Here is a 17,085-nt window from a genome sequence, read left to right as displayed (position 1 = left end):
ATGAGAGAGGGACAGAGCAGGGTCATCAGGGGGAGGGGGAAGTGGGAGGACCCTGAGCATCTCTGGTGGATGGCCAGGGCAGAGGCTCCCATGTGGGAGCACAGGGGATGGGTGGGGAGCGTCTGTAAGGGCAGGCAGGGAGGGATCTGAGGAGATGCCAGCAGGGAGAGGGTGCCCACCACGTGTGGAGCTGGGATTGCGTTGCTTTGACTCGAATTGCACTGCTTGGCCAGTGGTGTGTGTCCAGGGCAGGTTTCGGGGAAGGAGAGAGGTGGGTGGGGGACTGAGGCAGGGCGCTGCCCGACCTGCATCTCCCGTCCTCGGGCCCCTGCAGCACCGCCACCGTCCCCCACATGTGCCAGGGGCTCAAGATACATCCCACAGTATCAGTCAGTCACATGACATTCCCCAGGAAGTGCAGGGCTCCATGGGAGAATATATAGTAACAACTTCTGTTCGGGGAGAAAGACCACATTGCTGAGCACGAGATTCGGAGATGAAACAGCATGGCGATGGCAGTCACGGGGTTTGCACCCCAAAGCGCTCAGATAGCGGTCAATGCTAATCAGTTACTAAAAAAGACACGGCACTGTGTCTTTAATAGGAGGCTAACCAAGAATAGCTCCCAACCCTACATCAGATAATACCATGGACAGCTCAGGAAAACTGAGCACAGCTCAGAAAGGCTGAGAAGGGGGTGAGGCACAGGATGGCACCCCAGGGCCTAGCGTGGACTCCAGACCCTGCCAAGACCACAGTCAGCCTTCGCGGAAGAGAAGCTGGTCTCTCCACCTGAGACCAAGCCAAGGCCCAGACTCCTGGAGCTGAAGGATGCTTGGATCTGGGCTTGCGGAACCTCGTTGCCCGGCTGCTCAGGTTGGTTTCAACAGCCAGCAGATGGTCCTCTTAAGAGCTGGCGGTGTGCTGTCCTTGGTGCTGAGGCACTGCCGGGTCTGCCCCACGGTTGGCCACCCTGCCGCGCTCTGGGTGCAGTCAGGCCAGCAGGTCAGCGAGCCTGCGCTAGACTTTGGCCGAGGGGGTACTTCTCAGGACAGTGCTCGGGGCACCATGTCAGGTAGGAGGGAGGTTGTTGTTCGGGGCGTTGCCTGTTTGCCCTCCTTGGTCAGTCCTCCTCTTCATTGGCCCTGTCACTTGCAAACGGCCTCTGATTCTGCCTCTGGGACCCATTGGCCCACTCTGACCTCTGGTGCAGCCCTATCCCTCCCCTCACCCTTCCCACTTCGACTTTGGATCTCACGCTTCCCCTCAGATCAGCCCTTGGTGCCGGCTGGGAGACCTCTGTTCCTGACCTTCACTTCCAGAGCTCCTGGGTCTCTGGCTGTGGAGGGGTATGCACTGACACAGACTCACCCACCCAAGTGTCTTCCTCAGAAGGGCTCACACCCAGACCACCCCACACCCAAGCCAGGTCTCTGGCTACTTCTGCTGCTGCTTTCTTTTCTAGTCATTGAAAATAGATGCTCTCCCTTGCTGTCATCTTTTCCCTTCTACATTCATTCATTCGTTTATTCATTCACGGGGACCCAAGTATATAAAAGATAGCATGCTGGTCACTTTTAGAAACATGAATGTTAATTTCAAGAAAGGAGGAATAGTCTAGCCATTTCACCAGTCCTCAAAACCTGCTCCAGACACAAGAGTAGTGGCGGGTCAGGGTGCTTCTTGCTACATGGGATTTGCAAATCACGGGAGATGTCATGAAGTGGAATTGCTGCCCGAGGTTTTTCTTGCCTAATATCTTATTAATATTTCATCTCCAACCCTCTTTTAAATGCCAAGAAAAATGAAATCGGATGAATTAAGCCAAAGGTTTCCAAGTCACCTAAAATATGGGCCATTTGGCCCATACTCAGAGATCATGGCCTGGTAATTTTTACAGTATTTGTGGGAAGATTGATTTCTCTTCTGCGCCACAGTTATAAGGATCCAGTTCCAAAAAAAGACTTTTACATACAAAGCACTATTGTTCAGCCCTAAACAAAAAGGAAATTGTGACACCTGCTACAACGGGGATATACCTTGAGGCCACTATGCTGAGTGAAATTAGCCAGTCACAAAAGGACAAATCCTGTATGATTCCACCCAAGTGAGGTACCTACATTAATTAAATCCATAGAGGCGGAAGCGGGCTGATGGTTGCCAGGATAGGGGCGGGGGGAACGGGGGTTAGTGTTTAAAGGGGACGGAGCTTCCATTGGCGATGATGAAAAGTTCTGTGGCCAGATGGTGGTGTTGATTGTACATCAGTGTGAATGAACTTAATGCCACTTAATTGTCCACTTAAAATTGGCTAAAACGATACATTTTATCGTATGTATATTTGCCACAATAAAAAAAAAGAAGAAAGAAAAGGCTCTTGTCTCATTAACTGGCCTGAGCCAATTTGAATCATCTAAAACTAAGTCGAGCCAGTCTGAGCCCATGAAGGGGCAGAGGAGGGGTGGACGCCAGATTATGAATCCTGCTGGGCTTTCACAGAGCTCATGCAGACCACTGGGGTATGTAAAATGGTTGAGCTCATACCATGTTAGTATCATCAAAAGAAGAATATGGGGCTTGCCTGGTGGCGCAGCGGTTGAGAGTCCGCCTGCCGACGCAGGGGACACGGGTTCGTGCCCCGGTCCGGGAAGATCCCACATGCCGCGGAGCGGCTGGGCCCGTGAGCCATGGGTGCTGAGCCTGCGCGTCCGGAGCCTGTGCTCCACAGCGGGAGGGGCCACAGCAGTGAGAGGCCCGCGTACCGCAAAAAAAAAAAAAAAAAAAGATGCGATCATCCCCAGAGGGATAGCTATGATAAGAATAAAGACTTTATCCAAGCTCTCCTCCTCCTGCAGATAAATATCACAGAGTGGCCTGAATCGTAAGAGGAATGGGAGCAAAAGAACAAAATCGTCATTTTCCGGAGCCACCTATTTGTCAGGGGATGGATTGGAGGGCCTTTGAGAGGAGACCTGGAGGGCGCTGATCAGACCGTCAGTGGCCCCGTGGGTTATGCTCTCAGCTTGGCCCCACGGGAGCATCCTCAGTGTCGCTGCCCCAGCTGCCCCTCCTGAGCTGGAATGTCCGATGCGTCAGGCTGACCGATGCCTTGGAGAACAGAGCAAGAAATAACTCCTGGAGAAGACTCCTGCCGCAGTTGGGGTTTCTCTGACTCGGAGTTGTGTCTGGGGGCAGATAAGACAGTCCAGCGGCTTCCCTGGCTTTGCTGTCTGTCCCTCACTGAGCTCCCCTCCATGTCACTCACGTGCTTGTCATTCAGGACGGCGCTCGGAAACACGCAGCTTTTGTTCCAGATGGTGTGAGCAGGCGTGCGCTTGTTTGCTGTTATTCCATCTGAAGCCATGTGAGGTATATTGCCAGATTTTCAGTTTAATCCAGCAGACACAATCAGAATTGACATGTGAAAAAATCCTAGCTTTAGTTTCCCTAACTAGAGCCAAGATATTTATTCGAACAGTTTATTCAAATTAGTGTATTTTTCTTACAAGCAAGTCATCTCTGCCCTGAACAGCCGCCCCTGGTCCTGGCATTTTGTGACCAGTCTGTGCCAACACATCGTGCTCTGGTCTCCGGGCTCCATGGAGTGGGGTTTGGGGGGGTCCCCACTGCATTAGCATATTTCAGGTCACATCTTTCACTCCCCCCTCCCCCCAGCAATGGCTGATGGGGGTTCCAGTGGGTGGCACTGAGAACGCCCCACTACAGGTACTGGATGAGGGATGTGGCCCTCCCATCCCTGTTGGCATCTTATTTTGAGGTGTGCCTGGCTGCTGTACCATGGGGAGGGCACAGAAGGATTTAAACAGCATCTCCCTCTGAGATCCATATGGGCCTCTAACCATGTTCATTTCAGGTCCTGTGTCCCCTGCTGCCAAGCCCCCCATCCTGGCCCCTGAGATGAAAATTTGAGCACCAGATGGGCTCTCCCAAGGAGAAGCAGTGCAAGCCGTCCTCCTGCCTCTCTGGAAACAACCCCGGCTGTTTATTATGAGATGCAGTTGTCATGGTGATGAGTGGTCGGAGGGAGTTAGAGAAAATGTTGGCCTGGAGGGAAGGGTCGAGCCTGTGGAAGCTTTGGGGAGAAGCTGCCCTTGTACGTGGACCTGAGACCTTGTGTTGCCTGTGGTCACCACGTGCTGTGGCCCCACACTGAGTTGTCTGGGAGATGGTGTAGGGCACTGACTTCCAGCCTGGGTTCCCCTGGCCAAGCCCGAACTGTGTCCCCCAGAAGGGATACCTCTTCCATTTGCCAGAGACACCCAACACAAGGCCAGCGTCAGTCCTGGTGTTGCCGTTTCCCACTATGTATTCAGCACCTTGATGACAGTCTGTTGCCCCATATGATGGTCCTCTTTCTGCCAGAAAAATTAGGTCCTAGTCCAATCTGTAACATTTGTAGAAGGAGTGTTATCTTAGTACTTTTGGGCTGCTAAAACAGAATACCATAAACTGGGGGACTTAGAAACAACAGACATTTACTTCTTAGTTCTGGAGGCTGGAAGTCCAAGATCAAGGCACTGGCAGATTTGGTGTCTGGTGAGAACCCAGCTCCCTAAACAGCCATCTTCTTTTACATCCTCACGTGGCAGGGGGGACGAGGGAGCTCTCTGAGATCCCCTTTATAAGGGCACTAATCCCATTCATGAGGACCCCACCCTCATGAGCTCATCTAATCCTAATCACCTCCTAACAGCCCACCTCATAATACCATTGCCCTGGGGGTTAGGTTTCAACATATGAATTTTGGCGGTGGAGGGTGGGGGACACAAATACGCAGTGTGTACTAGGTGTGGTTGACCCTGTTTTCATTTTTCAGTTGATTGGTTGGTTTCTTTGGGGTTTTTGGAGATTCCTGGTGCCTGTTCGGCTCCTTGTAAGGCAGTGCAGGCCTTCACGAAATGAAGTTTGTGAACTCAGCCTAGGGACGGTCACCAGGTTAGAAATTTCGCAAACAAGAAGGTAAAATACTGATGTGCTCTAAGTGGATCTTGAAATTGGGAGGTGTACAGGACAGCAGAGGGTTGTCTGGGGCATGTCCCACATTAGAGCCTTACTTAAGGCAGACGGGAGCACCCTTTGAGGTGAGAGACCCCTTTGGACATTACAGGAGGTTTTTCCTCGTGTGTCTTGTCCACAGCGGGAGGTGCAGAGCCAGTAGGGCTGTGGCAGGAGCCCATTAGGAGTTCGGGAAGAAGCCTGGCTCCAGTGGGACCCTGGCAGGAGTGACCCCTTCAGGCTCAGCCCTGCAGGAAGGGGCGCTGTCTGCTCAGCTTGGGTAGCATGGATCCGTGGGGGATAGATTAGACCTGAAAGGAGAAGGATGGGGCCAGACCTGAAAGGAGGGCTGTGATGTGTGGAGCAGGGGGCCCCAGAGCCCTTCCTCAGGACAGACCAGAACAGCGGGGCCAGGTCAGGGCCCACCGGCGCCGTCTGGGGGCTCACGGGGCTTTGGGGTAGGGGCAGTCCTTTGGGCTTCCAGCAAGGAAGAGGGGACAAAGCAGACGTCTGACCCTCCTGGCCCCATTTGTGCCCTGCACCCCCTCTGCTCCGGGAAGGCCTCATTTCTTCCTGTGGGTTGAGCGAGCCCAGATTGCTCTTGGGATGTGGCACAAATCTGCCCGGTCCTTAATACCCAGCCAGCTTTGTCCACCTCCTGTCTGAGCCTCCCCTCCACGCCCATGGCCTCTGAAGCCCAGTGGTACCTGCAGTCATGGAGAGGATGCTCAGCTAGAATCCCTGGTCTGCCTGGTGCACAACCCCCCTGTTCCCTTCAGGGCTAGGACGGTGGGCCTGGGTCTTTTCATTTTTCTCTAACCCCTGCACGGAGATCTAATGAAGTCACAGGCCATGACAGTGACAGTCTAGGGCAGGGAAGACACGACACATGGCTGTGCTGCCTGAGCCTATGGGTACCTGGCCATTCCTGTCCACACCTGGAGCCTCAGTCCTCTTACCTGTAAAGCAGGAATGGGCACATCCATCTCATATGGGAAAGGATGTGATCAATAATGTTACTTATTTATAAATAAACATAATGTAAATATAATGTATACGTATGTTCATAATATAAATTTATTTATTTGTAAATAAAACTTATTAATGTCATTGACATCATCATATTGTTACTGCTTGATGATTTATTTCCAGAAAGTTCTGGAACTTGACTTAAGATGCTGGCTCACCAGAGCCTCCTTTGGGGTTTGGACAGTGATTTCAGTGCTTGGATCTGGAGAGATCTTCTGGATAGTGCAGGACATTAAGTAGAGAAAATATACCTAAACTTTAAATTTTGTTCATTGAAGTAAGAAGAATTTTGGGTTGATGTCTTCCTTAAGAGAAGACTTATGACATGTCCTTGGGGCATTTTTCCTCTAGTAGTAGACTGACTAATTTGCATTAACTAAAGAATTTAGATTTTTGAATTTGCATTGAACTAAGAATTTAAGTTTGTTAGAAATATAATTTTAACCCTTGGACACTGTTGTTGGGAATGTAAAATGGCTTAGCTGCTGTGGAAAACAGTATGGTGGTTCCTCAAAAGATAAAAAATAAAATGACCATAGGATCCTGCAGTCCTACTCCTGGATATATATATATATATATATATATATATATATATATATATATATATATATCCCCCAAGATATAGATATATATATATCCCCCAAGAATTGAAAGCAGGCACTCTGAGAGATATGTGTACACCGGTGTTTGTAGCAGCATTATTCACAACAGCCAAAAGGTGGACGCAACCCAGGTGTGCATGGACTGATGAATGGATAAACAAAAGAGTGGTCTGTATAAATGGTGGAATATTATTCCACCATTATACAGTGGTCTGTATAAATGGTGGAATATTATTCCACCATTTATACAGTGGTCTGTATAAATGGTGGAATATTATTCAGCCATTCTGACACCTGCTACAACAGGGATGAACCTTGAGGACATTATACTCAGTGAAGTAAACCAGTCACGAAAAGACAAATCTTGTATGACCCCACTCGTACGTGCTCCTTAGAGTAAATTGATAGCGGGAACTGGTGGTTGCCGGGGGCTGGCGGTGGGGTGGGAATAGGGAGTTAGTGTTTGATGGGGACAGAGTTTCAGTTTTGTAAGATGAAAAGTGCTCTGGAGATGGATGGTGAACGTTGCATAATAATGGAGAGTACTTAATGCCACTGAACTGTACACTTACAAATGGTTAAGATGGCAAACTTTCTGTTATATGTATTTTACCACAATTAAAAATAATAATAAACAAGAAATTAGAAAATATGATTCAAGTAATTTTTTAGAAGTATAAAAGTATACATATTATTGGCAGAAAAGTTAAATTATATCTGTATGCACACACACATACCTATATACACATGCATTTTACAAAATTGTATCATATTGTATCTCCAGTTTTGTGTCTTGGTTTATTTTTCTTTTTTTAAATTTAAATTTTTATTTATTTTTGTATTTTTATTTTTTCTCACGTGTGAAAACACCATCTTTGTCTTTAACTTCCCGGTTTCCAGGTTTGCAATGGTTTGGAGCAGCCGAGGAAGCAGCAGCGCTCTGATCTCAATGGCCCTGTTGACAATAACAACATTCTAGAGGTAATTTTTCCAAGGAAGAGAGTTCTGGCCCAGGGCCCTGATGTGGGAGCTGCCCACCCTGTGTTCATGGGCTCACCCTCTCCACCATGTTCTTGTCCCACCCAGTGCCTGGGGGAGGGGGGGGGTCCCATCAAGCAAAGCCCGGTGGCCCTGCAGGACGAGGAAGGGAAGGCCCTTTCCTGTTGACTCAGACCCACACCACGGTGTGCCCATGTGTTGCCTTTGGTGCGTGGGGGTCATTGGTGCTCCCCGATTTGACAGAAACTCATTCTGTCCCATTATCTGACAGTCATGTTCTAAAACAGGATTACTCAAGGGTGGCACCATTGACATTCGGGGCCAGATCCTTCTTTGTTGTGAAGGGCCATTCTTTGCACTGCAGGGTGTTTAGACACATCCCTGGCCTCTACCCACTAGATGCTAGTAGCAGCCCTCCTCCCCCAGTTGTGACAACCAAAAATGTCTACAGAAATTGCCGTATGTCCCCTTGGGGACAAAAATCACTTGGGTTGAGAACCACAGTTCTAAACCAACAATGTGGTTTTAAAAAACAATCCCATGTAAACTTTCACTGCCGTGATGGGGAGGTTATTAGAATGAGGCCTTAAGCAAGTTATTTCCCTTTTCTGGATAACATGGTTTGGATGAGATTTTCTAACTTGGATGAAATAACTGTGGCCACCCATGCAGTGGCGTCTGGTCTCCTTCTTTGCTTTTGAAGATGTACCTGGAAATTCTCATGCCCACCAGTTAGGGAACCACCGGGTATATTCCTTCTAGCAGTGACATGCTAATCTGGTTTTAGCTGATGGCCTTTTGTACCCCAGGTTTTCCATGAGAACTGGTTACATGTACCCCACCCAAACATCATGGCGCCGGAAAGACACTGGTTTGCTGTAAGGAGCTGACTTCTTGGGAAGACCAGTCATGATTAATTAATTATGGTAATTAATTACCATAATTAATCACCACCATTAATTATGGTAATTAATCAACTTAACCTAGATCTTATGGGCTAACTACTTAAACCTATTGTGTGTGTGTGTTTTCATATTTCCTAACAGACGAAGAAGGTGGCATCATTTCCAAGTTTTGTGGCTGGTAAGTGACTGAATTTTCTCTCTTAGGGGGCAGCTGACATATTTTTATGTCAAAGCAAATGGGACTTTGACTTTTGGTTTTCTCCCACAAAGCTTGTGTAGAAAACACACCTTCAAGGGGAAGGCAGTTCTACGATAAGGCAAGGTGCTCGGCCCCACGTCTTCAATGGGAGGGGAGAAGATCCAATTGATTAGGGAACAGGAGACCATCCCATTTAATTATACTTTCAGTAATGGCCTCACACATGACACGATGATTGAATTAATAGATTGAAATGTCTCTGTATAAGCTGCTAATTATGATCTAACACTTTTGATTAGGGTGGATATAATTGCATCCAAATTTAGACTGCTAGTTTTTTTTTTTAAAGGCTCTTCATTTCCTTCCACTCTCCTGTCTCTTTTGAGGAGGTTAATATTGTATTTTAACATTCAATTGAAAAAAAAAACAACCCAGGGCTTGCCAGGCGGCGCAGTGGTTGAAAGTCTGCCTGCCGATGCAGGGGACACGGGTTCGTGCCCCGGTCCGGGAAGATCCCACATACCGCGGAGCGGCTGGGCCCGTGAGCCATGGCCGCTGAGCCTGCGCGTCTGGAGCCTGTGCTCCGCAGCGGGAGAGGTCACAACAGTGAGAGGCCCGCGTACCGCAAAAAAAAAAAAAAAACAACCCAGCTGATCTGTTCTGTGTCACTTTTGGTGTGGGGAGCACTCCTGCTTGGCTGTTGTCTGAAGGGCATCAGGGAACCCCCGGCAACTCCTTTAGGATGCCCTCCAACCACACGGTAAAGAGCCTCTTAAAAGTAGAATCTTTGCTTTGCCAGGAGGCTGATTCCTGCTCTTGCTAGTGGGTCACGATAAACAATGTGAAGTTTATTAATTCTTTCAATAAGGTGGTAATTGATTTTTATGCGAGCAAGGTACATTAATCTTCAGAAGTAAATGACTTTAGACTTTCGCTACCCTGGTTTTCTTTTTCAGTAAAGAACTAAAAAAACCCGGGAAACTGAAGCCCTCAAATTCCCTTTCAAGGGACTGACTGGTTTAAATCAGGCTAGCCCAACTCAAACTGGTTAAAAGTGAATTCACTGGCTCAACCCGGTTGCAACTGGTTCCACGTTACACTGGCTCGGTGTTGTTCCAGCTGGATAAAAACCAGTTTTGAACTGTCGGAACCAACATTACACAATTCCAATAGCCTTGACCCCACTTTGACCGATTCCAGTAGGCTCAGATGGATTTCGCTCAGCAGTTTACATGTGGTTTGGGGTACATTTTAGCTGGTTCAGACTGGATCACACTGGTTTTCATCAGGTCACAGCAGATTATGACGATCCCAGTCCAGCCTGCTAGTGTGGTTGTTCCAGGACCCAGGGACTGGAAGGACCCAGCATCTCCTTCATAGGGGAGGATGTGGTACATCCCAGCTCCAGTCTCCTTGGTGACCAGGATGCCAGGATGGGGCTGTGCCAGTCCACTGGTCTGGCGATGGAGGCTCTTGTGGATCCAAGAAGCTCACTTGTCTTTCGTTTTGTTTGCCTACTCCGCGCGGCTTGCGGGATCTTAGTTCCCCGACCAGGGATTGAACCCCGGGCCCCCCACAGTGAAAGTGCCGAGCCCTAACCACTGGACCTCCAGGGAAGTCCCAAAGCTCACTTTTCAACGTATTTCATGGCGCCATTTGGGCAGGACTCCCTCAAACTGTCTGGGGGGATGATTTGCACATGAAGCTCCCCTGGCTTGAATCGGCCTCACACCTGCAGGGAGGGGAGCAGAGCGTGTGCCTGGGTGCCCCGAGTCAGACTTCCAGAAGACTCCCCGCTCTGTACCAGCTGACTGTTCTAGACCAAATCAAAACAGCTGCCTCCAACCAACCCAGACTGGCTAAGGCTGCTTGTGACCAGCTCAAACCAGTGTGGACCGCCTTACTTGAGAGTGTCCTACAGAAGAGAAGCCCTTCGACTGTTACGAAAACGTAGCGATCTTAAAGCAAACACACACCCCTTCATAGCAGAGGATTCATATTCAACAGAGACTTGAAGGACCAAAAGTCTGACTCAGGAACAGGAAGAGATAATGGTGAAACACCCTAGGATGGAATGAATGTGGGGAAACCACCCCCAAATTAGACACCTTGATCAGTTAAGAAGGCATTTCCGTGCACCTACTGGGAGCTTGTCCAAACAGGGAAGCTTGTTGTGTACAGAGGTCCAGAGGCGAGTGGCTCCTGGCTCCATGGGTTTGTGACACGGGGATCGGCCTTCTCCTCGGGTGGGTCACCTCAGCCCCAGCCAGTGTCCGTATCCTTCCGGACACCACTTCCTGTTCCGGGCAGGAAGCAGAGAGAAAAGGGCAAAAGTCCACACCAGCCATGGTAGAGATGGGAAAGATGGTGACTGCGTCTTGATGGAAGATGCATCTTTGCGGAGTACAAAGCTTTGGACTTCCCATGGAGGGTGCCTTGTAACCGGATGTGTCCCTCGAGGGGCCCCTGGAAGCCGTACCCATGGAGTGAGTGTAAGAGGTGTTGTCTCCTGGGACACTGGGACACTGATGGGCGTTTCTTACCCTCGTGCTCGAGGCGAGCGCCTGGGCGGCTGTGTGGACACTGTGTGGACTCTCGGAAGAATCCAGCCGACAGACTGTGCTTCCTGCCTTATTCCCTCTGAGGAAGCAGCCCCACGTCTGGTTGAACTTAGGAGCCCTCATGACTCTGAGTGTTTAGTTGAACTTTAAAGTCCCTGATGACCTCTTTGTCTCCCATCGGCCAGAGATGTTCCAGTGACTGCACCCTGAACCTCAGGCTTGCCTGGACCACTGGGCTTCCAGGAAGGAGGGGAGCAGGTCTGGAGAGGGGGCTGGAGGGGATATGCCCTCGGTGTCGGCCACACCCCGTCTGGCAGGCGAGCATTCCAAGTACGGGGGAGTCTTCGGGCATGTTCAGTCCTGCGGCCCAAGGTCTCAAGGGCTGAGAAGACCCACTGTGACCTTGAGGAGGAGTGGGCCTTCTGCCAGCTCTGCACTGCGGGAAACCATCCTGGAGCCTTGATGAGGGAGAGCCTTCAGTCCCAACTCATGCCTTACTTCACATCCTGTGTTGTTAATAATAATGAAAGATGATAGTTAACAGTTACAGTGATGCCGTCTTCACATGTCTCAGGCGCTGGGTGTGTGCCAGTCCCTGTGCTGGGCCCTGAGCATCTCATTCACGTCAGCCTAACTCACAGGTTAGGAAGCAGTGAGGCTCCTCCGAGCCCCCATTGCTGCCAAAGGGCGGAGCCTGGCCTTGGACGCACGTCTGGGTACTTGACAGCCCGCCTTCCTTGCCGAGCTGGTTTCCTGACTCCCTAATACGCCTTCATTCAACACCATCAGTAACGGGCCAGATAGTCCTTGTCAGCGCTACTCGGGCCCGGCACGGCACTGATGCCTTAACCATGCTGACTCGGTGACCTCCTAACAACCCCCAGGGACGGTGCTGCCACAGATGAGTAAACCGAGGCTCAGAGAGGGCGCATGGCCAGGTGGTCCCTGCACAGCTGGGATGGGAACCGGGCTGGGGTCTGAGCTCGCCGCGCCCTGCTGTACTGTCCGAGCAGCCCGCCGGGTGCAGCAGGAGTGGGGCTGCCTTCACCTGGTGAAGGTGCACAGCTCCAGTTCTGGGGAGCCCACTGAGGATAACCTTCCAGATATCAGAGCTGCTGGCCCCACTCAGGCTCGGAGTCACCAAGTCATTGAGGGAAGAGCCCCCCCGGTGACCACCGTCTGTGGGAAGACGCTGGCCCTCTCGGACCCTCTTGGTTTGGAAGGTTGACACTGCAGGGTACCTGTGGAGGGTGGACCCCTGCACAGAGCTCTCCCACCGTCCCGTGGGGAGGCATCCCAGGCGGCAAGGAGTAGCAGGAACGCCAGGATGTTCCCTTCTGCGGGCCGTGGAGGTGGCAGCGTGCGTCCACGTGGGCCAGAGAGTCACCTGCTTCTGAACGAGTATATGTGAAAGTCTAGCTTTTCTATCAAACCAGACATGTGCTTATTAAAATCCAAAGTCTGGTGCTGGTCTCGGGCAGTGGAGCCCCACAGCAGCAGCTTCAGCACCAAACAAAGGCTGATAGATGGTGTTCTGTTCCTCACACTGCTCTCCCCCTGGTCCAGCAGCCAAGGCTCCTGTGAGGTGTCCTGGACCACCCACACCCCAAGACCCTGGGCTTGTGCTCAGATGCCGCTGGTCCTCCAGTCCAGGGCCCCTTAAAGGGGTCCTTCACCCTGTTGTCTGAACCTGTCAATGTCCCACCGTGGGTGCTGGGGGATCATGGAGGCCTCATTCCCCGACTTCCAGACCTTGGGATGCGCTCACCTCACACCTTCCCTCTCTGAGGGGTCCTCACAGTGGTGATGAAGCCACTTGGCTATATTCATACACTGGGCACTTCAGACCTGAGCCTTGGTTTGCTCTTAAAGTAAGCAGTTGGGGTGAACCTGTCCACGTAAGACTCCTGAGTTGAAGGCAGCTCTCACCTCCTCCTTGTCAGCCTGTGACAGGGGCAGGGCTCCCGAGCCCAGAGCAGGCCTGGGTGGACACGTGGGCCCCCTGGGTCTGGGGTGCTATTGGCCGGAGGGTGGGAGTCAGAAGAGAGCGGAGCGTTCCATAGACGGCTTAGGAAAACCAAAAAGACTCCTCCTTGTTAGAAACAAACAAAACCATGTGAGATCTTGTCTCCAGTATTCTATTTGCTCAGCATGAATAGGGCTTGGACCTGTTTTTAAATGGGAACATTTATTCACCAATAGAGGTTTGTTAAACTTTCTGTGAATAGTGCTTGGATCAATCCAAGAGCCATAAGATTGAAAAATGATTTCTACCCTGGAAATCCCTGTGGTACCTTCCCCTTTTCTATCTGCACATCCCAGACCCCTAATCCCTCTCTGCAGTAGGAGCCGTTGTTAAATTTCCTGTGAATCCTGCCAGAAATTTCCTGGACATGTATAAGACTACACATAGAGCTTTTTATTTATTTTTTAATATTTTATTGAAGTATAGTTGATTGTAGACCTTTTTCTTAAAATAGATACGGGCCACATGGGTCTGCACTTAGTTCTCTCACTTCTTGGTAGATTCCACTTCTTGATAGATTTCTTGGTAGAGACAACAACTATAAATTCACCTAATTATTCAAGTGGTAACACAGGAGTCAGTGACGTGGCCCTAGGATGCCCTACGATGGGGTATTAATCAGCCCCCTCTGGACTGATGGTTACATGGTTTCCACTCTGTGCAGCACTGAGCAGCCTCGTGGATGAGTGCTTGTGATCAGGTGTGAGTTGAGTTCTTTTCTTTTCTTCTCTTTCTTCCTTTTTTTTTTTGGTTGCATTGGGTCTTTGTTGCTGTGCGCAGACTTTCTCTAGTTGTGTCGGGCTAGTCTTCGTTGCGGTGCACAGGCTTCTCATTGCGATGGCTTCTCTTGTTGTGGAGCACAGGCTCTAGGTGCGCGGGCTTCAGTAGTTGTGGCGCATGGGCTCAGTAGTTGTGGCTCGCAGGCTCTAGAGCGCAGGCTCAGTAGTTGTGGCACATGGGCAAAGTTGCTCCACGGCATGTGGGATCTTCCCGGACCAGGGCTCGAACCCGTGTCCCCTGCATTGGCAGGCAGATTCTTAACCACTGCTCCACCAGGGAAGTCCCATGGTGTGAGTTGTTTTGGAAAAGCACTTCCTGGATAGAGCGGGGTTACAGGTTAGCATCACGCCTGCTTGGATAAAGATGACCAGATTGCTTTCCCAAGAGGCAGAGAGGTCACATGGCTCTCCATCATGTGTGAGCATGTGGGTCACCTGTACTGTGTGCCATCCCCCTGTTTGCTCTTAGCCCCAGGCTGATGGGTGGAAAGAGGTATCTTGGTAGTTTCACATGCATATTTTCCATCAGAAGTGAATCCCAGATACCATTTTCCTATGCTTATAAGCTGTTTGTGTTTCTTTCCCTGTGCATTGCATGTTTATTTCCTTTGCCCATCCCTCTATCAGATTTTTGGTGTTTCTTATTTATTTGTGCTGTTCTTTACATATGAAGGAAATTAGCCCTTTGGTTTATATTGCGAAAGTTTCCCCCAGGTTACAGTTGTCTTTTGAATTTCTTTTTGTTCTTTTTGTACATTTTAAAATTTGCTGAACATTTTATGTAGTCAAGTGTATTCATCTTTTTCCTTTGAGGTTACTGAGTTTTTGAGATTAGTATGACCTTCACAGTCCTAAGATATTTTGAAGATAAAGTTTTCTTCTAGAGCTTTTATGATTTTATTTTGAATTAATTAAATATTTGATTTATTTGGAATTTACTTTGGTATATGGATCCAGGAAAAGTTACATTTCAAATGAGACAGCTAACCAGTTGTGCCAAAGCTATTCAATGAATCTTTTTATCCACTGGTTTGAAATGCAGCCTTCATCATACATTAAATTTGCCATGTACATGTAGGGCTGTTTCTGGGTCTGTTACACTGATTTGCCCACTCAGGTTCCCGAACCAGGCTGCTTGCTTTCCTGGATTTATACTGCATTTTATTCCCTGGTACAGCTAGTTCTTCCCCTTGCCACCATCATTCCTGATCACAAATTCCCTGGATCCTCTCGCATATTTATTTTTCCATAGAAACTTTAGAATCAGTTTATCTAGGTATGCAATAAAAATTCCTATTGTTTTTTTAATTTGGCATGCCATGAATTAAATTTATCTATATAGGGGAAGTGTCAGCTTTACAATATAGAATCTTAGCCAGAAAAGGACTTATCTTTCCATTTATTCAAGCTTGTTTATCTTCATCAATACAATTTTTTTCGTAAAAATCCAACACACATGTTGTTAGTTTATTCCTTGGTGTTTTATCCCTTTTATTGCTTTTGTAAATCTTATCTCTTGTTTCGTTATTTTTTCTAACCTATTACTATTTGTAGCTACAAAGAAAGCTATTGATTTTTTAATATATTAAGTTTGGAACAGCTGCCTTAATGAATTCTTTTCTTTTTTGAGTAGATTTTTAGTTGTTTTCTTGGGTTTTTCTTGGTACACAGTCATGCCGTCTGCAAATAAGAATGATTTTTGCTGCTTCCACTCTTGTTTTCTGTTACTTTTTCCTCTTGTCTAATTGATTGGGTAGACTACAAGGAACAATGCTCTAGAATAGTGATTTCTTTTAAAATGATGCCTTTTGGGGAGATACATCCTTTTAATTTTTTATCATAAAAAGTTTCAAACGTATACAAAAGAAGAGAGAATACTATGATGAGCTTCCTGTGTCCTCAGCTTCAGTCTCGACCTGCTCACGGCCAGTTTTGCTTCCTCTACATCCCCACCCTCTCCTAGATTATTCTAAAGCAAACCTCAGATCTCACTATCCTCTTTAAATGTTTCGAATATGTATCTCTAAAAGATAGGAAGTTTGTGTTTAAAGATACTGCGATACTATTACCACAACTAAAATCAAATAATCATTTCCTTGTGTCATTAAATCCCCAGGCAGTGTTTGCCTTCCCCCAGATTACAGTGTGCTTATCTGTATGAGGTCCAGACAAGGGCCATGCATTGAGATCAGCTACGTGTCCCATTCTCTTATGCGTCTTATTTTATAGGTTCTCTATCCATCTCTCCTTTTTCTCATTGACAATATTTTTGTTGCTGCTCTTGTGGAAGAATCTGTATCATTTGTTTCATGGAGTGCCCTGCAGCCTGGACTTTGCTGATTGCATCCTCCTGGGGTTATTGCTGTAAAATGTTGGGTGTTTAGCTAAAGAGGCTTGATCAGATTTAGTCTGGTTGTTTCCGGCAAAAAACCCCAACCGTCATAGGTATTGTGTTTTTCCATCAGGCGGCACAGGCTGGTTCTTTGTTTCTCTCTTTGTAATATTAGCAACCATTAATGATCATTGTCTGGATCCAGTAATTGATTAGAGGTTGCAAAATGATGGTGTTCTAGCTCCATCATTTCTCATTTCTTCTTGATTATCTGGAGTTTTCCTCTGCAGAGAAACTTGCCCTCGTCAGATATTCAGTTACCCAGAGTACGGTTCATATAGGAAAAGCTAGTTAACTACTTGATTCCTTCTCTTTATTTAAAAAATTTTAAATTAATAAGTTTCCCTAACAGCCTCTACAGATCAGCACCATCAGGCACTCTGGGGTCGAAGCGCGGTTGGCGTGTCACACTGCGTCGTGGATGTGATCCTTATTGGCGTTGAGGTTGTCCTGTCTTTGGCCAATGGGAGCCTCCCGAGGTTGCTTCTCGAGTCCTGTCAACATGACCCCTGTCGTCTTTGGTAGCTTCCTGGCTTTCTGGTTTGACTAGATATTCCAGGCTCACCTTAAACACCTC

General features: G+C 48.4%; 1 protein-coding gene across 2 annotated transcripts in view; it reads left to right on the top strand.

The window, feature by feature from the left end:
* The window catches only part of APBA2 (amyloid beta precursor protein binding family A member 2), a 189,759-nt gene that overhangs the window by 136,362 nt on the left and 36,312 nt on the right, over nt 1–17,085 (top strand). For both annotated transcript variants that reach the window (XM_079909861.1, XM_079909860.1), the window contains 2 exons: nt 7,548–7,628; nt 8,693–8,729. In XM_079909861.1, coding sequence (XP_079765987.1) covers nt 7,548–7,628; nt 8,693–8,729 — 118 coding nt within the window. The remainder of the gene's footprint in view (nt 1–7,547; nt 7,629–8,692; nt 8,730–17,085) is intronic.

This window comes from Stenella coeruleoalba (assembly GCF_951394435.1).
Source record: "Stenella coeruleoalba genome assembly, chromosome: 2".
NCBI classification, from domain to species: domain Eukaryota; kingdom Metazoa; phylum Chordata; class Mammalia; order Artiodactyla; family Delphinidae; genus Stenella; species Stenella coeruleoalba.
This window is presented reverse-complemented; position numbering and strand designations above follow the sequence as displayed.